General features: G+C 38.7%; 1 protein-coding gene across 1 annotated transcript in view; it reads right to left on the bottom strand.

Annotated features, from left to right (window-relative positions):
• pgm3 (phosphoglucomutase 3) overlaps positions 1 to 5,919 on the bottom strand; it is an 11,473-nt gene extending 5,554 nt beyond the window's left edge. Inside the window, exons 1-9 of the mRNA XM_014011944.1 lie at positions 5,817 to 5,919; positions 3,895 to 4,103; positions 3,610 to 3,794; positions 3,467 to 3,534; positions 3,234 to 3,367; positions 2,479 to 2,674; positions 781 to 938; positions 624 to 707; positions 457 to 555 (exon numbers count right to left, since the gene is read on the bottom strand). Coding sequence (XP_013867398.1) covers positions 457 to 555; positions 624 to 707; positions 781 to 938; positions 2,479 to 2,674; positions 3,234 to 3,367; positions 3,467 to 3,534; positions 3,610 to 3,794; positions 3,895 to 4,103; position 5,817 — 1,134 coding nt within the window. The 5' untranslated portion in view covers positions 5,818 to 5,919. The remainder of the gene's footprint in view (positions 1 to 456; positions 556 to 623; positions 708 to 780; positions 939 to 2,478; positions 2,675 to 3,233; positions 3,368 to 3,466; positions 3,535 to 3,609; positions 3,795 to 3,894; positions 4,104 to 5,816) is intronic.
• Positions 5,920 to 6,630: the final 711 nt, after the last annotated feature.

Below are 6,630 nucleotides of genomic sequence, written 5' to 3'. Positions count from 1 at the left end.
CTGTTACAGATGCCACCAGTGGATGGTATGGGCGGGGCTCAGTCTAGTGATCTTATTCATGTCTATGGATCAGACGGTAAATAAATGAGACATGGTGCAATCGAAAGCCAATAGCAGAATATGCTGTTTGATAAAAGCAGAGATTTGGCAAGTTTATTTTACAGGCACGACCCACAAACTCAACTCTGCTCTGCTCACAAATGCATTTCCCTAATTCCACAATTTAAGAGGAAATAAAAAAGGATTTCCAATAATATAAAAATTTATTGCCAAGAAGCATCATTACAATAAAGAAATATTTGATCAAACACAAATTACCGCTTTTTTCATGCTAGGTTTATAAAACCTTAAAAGTGAGAAGTTAGACTCTTTTTCAGATGACCTAAACTACTGTTCATGTCATCAAAAGACTGGTAAATATTAGTACTTTTTAAATTAAAGTATTTTTCTACTTACAGTCCCATGTCCATTTGCCTCGAAGTACACACCAACATCAAACTCCAGAGCTGCATGATGGAGATGCTTCACACCGGTCTTTGTGCACTTCACAATCACCTATATCAGATCAAAGTCTATGAAAACTTCTCAATATGAATATGAAAGCAAAAAAAAGCTGAACTCACCTTCATAGTGTTCTCCAGGTAGTGTGTTGAGCTTCCATTGGCATAGGCAGTTTGCACCACGGCTATCTTCAAGTCTAGACCAGCCTGTTTGTCCGAAGGAGAACGGTTTAGCGAGGGCCTGCCTATTTATGGTTTACGTTAGTTTTTGAGAGCGTACCTGAACGAGCAGCTCTTTAAGAAAAGTGCTGATGAGAGTGGCGATCTTGTCTCCGTCCAGCAGGTGGAAGAGCCCCTGAGAGTCGGTGTAGTAATAAACTATTCGGTCGGCGTCTCCGTCAAAGGAACAGCAACGGTCTCCTGGGTTCACGTTGATGCCTTTAGGTGGAGAAGAGAACGATGTGACAAAAGGGAGAAAACAAAGAAATAATCCTCGAAAACTATGCTGGAATAAGAGTTTAGGGTGAGAAATTTTACAACCTGTCTGGAATCTTTGAGGTGGGGCTTGAAATCTTTCTGATTGGCTTAACATCCTTAAAAGGGATCCATGATTAGTTGTAACATTAGACTTTATTTGATAAACATATTTTAACTGTAAAATAAAGACTGTATAAATACTGTAGGCTGTTTAGTTTTTATCATTTTTAAACTAAAAGTTTAAAAATATATTACACGGACAGGGCCATTTTATTTACACGCAAAGCATTCTGGGTAAATAATGATGTGGATAGGTCCTCGGTGCGAGGCTGCTAGCGAGCTATATCCACCCTGAAGGTTAGTCTTGGACAATATCTGATGATCGACTCTTTTAAATGAAACCAGAGAGCGTTGACAGAGAGGAGAAGGTAGAAATGACTCAGCCTGTAACTGAAAATATGGATGGAGAACAACAGAGCTGCTTCATGGAAGAAGAACCTCAGCTTAGCTTGTTAGCTTTAGCATTAGCCACGACACTATCTCCATATATATATGTATTAGCTCAGGACTACACATTCTCCTCTCATCACTGAGGTCCTCGATCCACGACAGAGAGGGGAAGGCAAACCTGCAACTGAAAATAGGGATGGAGGACCTCAGTTTAGCTTGTTAGTTTGTCGCGCTGGCGCCGAGTTACTACATATAAGGCAATATAGCGTTGGCGCTAGCTCGAAGGCTAACAGGCTAAGCTGAGGTTCTTCTTCCATGAAGCAGCTCTGTTGTCCTCCATCCATATTTTCAGTTACAGGCTGAGTCATTTCTACCTTCTCCTCTCTGTCAACGCTCTCTGGTTTCATTTAAGAGTCGATCATCAGATATTGTCCAAGATTAACCTTCAGGGTGGATATAGCTCGCTCACACCAAGGACCTATCCACGTCATCATTTACCCAGAATGCTTTGTGTGTAAAAAAATGGCTCTGTCTGTGTTAAAATATATTTTTAAAAATTCACAAAACTAAACAGCCTACAGTATTTTTAGTCTTTATTTTACAGTTAAAATAAATGTTTATCAAAGTCTTATGTTACAACTAATCAGGGATCACTTTAAACTTTCTTTTTTTACCTTCCTGTCTCAGTCAGCTCATGCTCGTCTAGTGCTACTAAAATGTTATTTTCAAATTTTACCACCATAAACATACTTATCAAAAAAGTAAGGAAATTTGTGTTTGGTAGATTATTTCTTTGTTGTACGAATGCTTCTTGGGAATAAATCTTATACCGGGTGCCAGACGCTCAAAATAAGTGTCAATAGCAACAACAAAATAAGCTGCTTGGTCAGTTTTTCATGTGTCTTCTAAGTTTGATCTTTCCAACTCACTGATAGAATAAAAAAAAGTTTAGTATTAGCCCTGACTGAAGCAACTGGCTTCTCTGACTCTTCATTTCCATCCAAAAGAGCAGAAATCAAACACGCAGTCCCCTTGTTGCCTGGCGCTGCACCTGTCGAAGGTCTCTGCTGTACTTTGACAAAGTCGGCTCCACACTGATGGTTCAGTCTTCCTTTGCTGCCGTCGTTGAAGATGGAAATCTGCAGCTCCTTTTTCAAGCGGCTCTCCATCTCTCGCAACTTAAGGGCCCCGATCCCGTTTGCACCGTCGACACAGAGGTGCTTCTGGTCGTCCGTGCGGTTTGACGCCTGATGAAAACAAGTAATGACCAAGTCAAATGAAGTCAGTAAAGTAGTGTGAGACCAAGTCAAGACTGAGACCAGAATAAAAATGGGAACTAGTGCCCTAAAACACACAGTGTACAGTACAGAGGTAGCTAACTTAATACTGAGTAAATCTCTTTGTGAGGGCCAGGTAAAGGCTTTGAATACAGCAACAGATTGCTAACGTTAGCTAGCTAGTTTGTTAGCATAACTCCCACATAGCTCACCATTCTTTGTGCTTCCTTTCTATCTGATGATAAAAAGATTGGCTCAGAATTAGTACGTTTTGCATCCAATGAAACTAAGGAATAAATTGGACAATATTCTGACAATTAAGTGATAACTCCACAGTTGTAGTCTTGAAATAAAATCCTGAATCCTCAATGTTCAAGATTGGGACAAGACCAAGTACAAGTATGGTCAAGTCCGAGACAAGACCAGCAAAAGACTTGTCTCAAGTACAACACTACAATAAAAACTACATAAAACTACATAAAAACTACAATAAAAACAAGAAAATCCAACTGCATCGTATTTTCCTCACATTTTTGGTGAGCTGGAGGAAAGCCTGGCAGAGTTTGCTGTAGTATCCTTCCAACGTGGCGTCTCCGTATTTCCCGTGTGTGTTCTGACAGCAAACCATGTAGTGTAGCTGTGGGGTGGTGACCAAACCGTAATCTGACAGGACAGGACAGCGAGCAACAGTGGGTAGATAACAGTAAGCAGATGCATAAACACTAAAAATAAACATTCTGGGATAATTCAAACMAACTYTACYTTTGCTGTGACCACCGAGGGCATGAACGCCATCCAGCACTGCTTGTGAAAGGCTGGCACTGCTGCTCCTACAAACACAGCACATGGACTGATTGAACCCATTAGTTTTTCAGTAGTCGCCTGTTTGGGTGTGAGTATTATACCTGGTGTCTTTTCCCACAAACACGTTTGCCTTCTGGCTCATGTCTATGGCCTCCTTCTCGATGATGTCCGTCAGAGTTGTGAGCAGCTCTTCCTGCTCCGTGTTGGTCAGCTGGGTGGCAAAACCCTCCCATGTCGCCGTCAACATCTCCCCCATCGGGTCAACGAGCTTCACGCCGTTATCCTCCTAATGCAGACAGGAAATGGGCGATGATGCCAAGTTTGTAAAAGAGGCTGTCTAAGACAAAGCACAGTTTGCTTTAATTAATACAGACTTCCGGCCTGACCTCAGGGTTGTGTGATGCCGTCACCATGACTCCGATTGTAGCTTTGGTCTTCTTGGAGCGCAGCGTGGCCAACAAACCCATCCTGAACATGACGTGGTCCAGTTGTTTGGCGTTGGTCCTAAATCCAGCTGTGCCATACTGCAAAACCAACCCTGCTGGCTTAGGGTGCAGACCAGACTGCTTTAGTACCTCCTTAAAATGGTCGGCCACTGAAAAACGCACACAAAAAAGACTTTATTGGGATGTCACCTCAGTGATGGCGTTTGAGACCTATTTAGTTCACATTTTCTGGGATCAAGATAATTATTAAAGCTAAAACGCAGTAGAACTCGATGTCAAAGCACCGACTGGTTTGCCTCTGCCTGCCCTAGAGTCATCTGCATTTAAAGTACTGGGCATGCAGTTATCTTTTTTGGTCTATTTTTGGACTTTAATATTCTAAGAAGTACATAATCATACCAACAATGTCTAAGCGCGACTTCCTCCTTGATATTTACCATATCACTTAACCTATTTTATTTGTACTGTCGAGGAATCATAAAAAAGGCCAGTTTTATATTATCAATCATAAATTACCTTACAAATTCATTATTATCCTACTAGGTAATCTTTTCAATTGCATCTTCCATTATACAAATCATTGAGTGACCAATTTTCAATAAGATTTTATGGAGCTAAAATGTGGAATTCTAATGTTGAACTTGTGGAACCTTCAATGGTAAAAAATGGTAAATGGACTGAACTTATAGAGCGCTTTTCAATTCCCTCCGGACCCCAAAGCGTTTTACACTAACAGACCCATTCACACTCACCTTCACACACTGAACAATACCTCTTTCTGTGTATAAAAATAGATTAAAAACCAAGCTGTTGATTTTGTAATGTATAATTCAAGTGATTTTAGATTTTTTTATTTTTGCATGTATTTTGATAGATTTTATATTTTATTTTGATGTCTATTTTTTATTGATTTTGTTCCATTTTCATTATTTTTATTTGTGTGGTTATTTCTATTTTATGTATTTTTTTTTTTTTTACTGTTGTGTTGTAGTTTGATTTGATTGGGAGTGTTTTTACATACATACATACATTACATAAGCCTATTTAGGCTTTTTACCCTTCCCTTGTACATGAAATATGTCATTTTGAATTGTTTTTTTTTTATTCTTTGTTTTACTTCTTATGTGCTAAATAAATAAATCAAATCAAATCAAAACCTTGACCTTTTATGTCCAAATCTAATCAGACTCAGTACTACCGTACTGGACTTACTATGCCTATTTATAAGTGAATATGCAATTTCATTCAGGCAATATCATGACAGACAGACACCGCACTAACACACASACAACCGGAGAACAGTATGCCTGGGCCCCAATGGACGGATGCTGATTAGATCACCTTTGGATCTAAACATTTCAGAAGCCATGTATATATTCTGGATGACATTGTTCTGCTAATTGTTTCTATGTAAGATTTTAGGTACCCTGCTCTCATATGAAAAAGCAAACAAACAAACAAACAAGTCCTACATTAACTTTTTTCCTTAAAGAAAAACACAATTCTAATTCTGTGCTATCAGTACATGCAACAACAAGAGGATAAACCCATCCAAGCATACTGATCATTTAATTATACAAAATCTTAATTATCTTAATTTTAATTTTAAGCATTATATTGTGTTAAATAAAAGAGTCATAGCAGCTCTTTTAGATATAGCCAAAAACTTGTGTAAAGCTGTGAAGTTAGGACAAACATTTGTTTGCAGTTCACTACACTACAGTAGCTGCTTCTTCCCTTATGACACACTGAGTTGTTGTTCTGGCTTTAAACACAAAAACAGATACAATATTAACGCCGCTGAGTTCAAACAAAAGTAAAACATATATATTTCGCACCAAGCCGTTTTCATTTTTACTTACTTGTTTGTAGTTTTTGTACAAGAATGAAGTCCACACCTAGCTTCCTGGTTATCGTGGTTCGTCCTTCTCGTGACAACGTGGCCACAGTTCATAGTTCAAAACAACGGAGTCCCGCCTCTGCTTCCGGATAGACGTCAGCGCTGCCGCCATATTGGTTAGGGCAAAGCCCCGCCACTGCTGCATGACGGAGGCTGCAAACCTTCAACTAAAACATAATGTCAACACTTTAAATCACTTTTTAGATCGTAGAGATGTATTTAATACTTAATAACTGTTTTAAACCAACTGTTTTTATGCTTTTATTCCAGGACATCGCGATCTTTTGAAGTGATATTTATCAGTGGTTCTCTATTTTCTGTTTAAACTTTGACTGCTTTATTCAGTAATATTCAGTCAGTTTCTTTTACGTGCCATGACGACAATTGTGTGGAAGATCAGGAACAAAAACATGCTCACGTAAAGAAACAGGATTTTTGAAAAATCACTTTGTCAGTCCTAATAACCCACTTTCACTTTTTATGTTCAATTTTCTTATCTTTGGTGTTTGTCTTAAATTTAGCAAAAAACATTTATGTTTTTGTGGTCAATTAACCCCTTTTGGTGCAAAGTCATACCACTTCCTGCACACAACCAGCCCACAATTTAAGCCGGATGCAAGTCAGGAAACTGCAATTTAACCAAGAGGGGAGAGGATGGTGGTCAACCATTTATTTATTTATTTAATTTTGGCTAAAACGGCTCTCCATATTTTTCATTAATGTCTTTATCTATTTACCCATTTTTCATTAATCTATTTTTCATTTACCCATTTTTC

The sequence above is a fragment of the Austrofundulus limnaeus genome, unplaced genomic scaffold, assembly GCF_001266775.1.
Source record: "Austrofundulus limnaeus strain Quisiro unplaced genomic scaffold, Austrofundulus_limnaeus-1.0 Scaffold86, whole genome shotgun sequence".
In the NCBI taxonomy this organism is placed as follows: domain Eukaryota; kingdom Metazoa; phylum Chordata; class Actinopteri; order Cyprinodontiformes; family Rivulidae; genus Austrofundulus; species Austrofundulus limnaeus.
The sequence above is the reverse complement of the archived record's forward strand: the minus strand, read 5'-3'. Positions and strand labels throughout refer to the sequence as shown.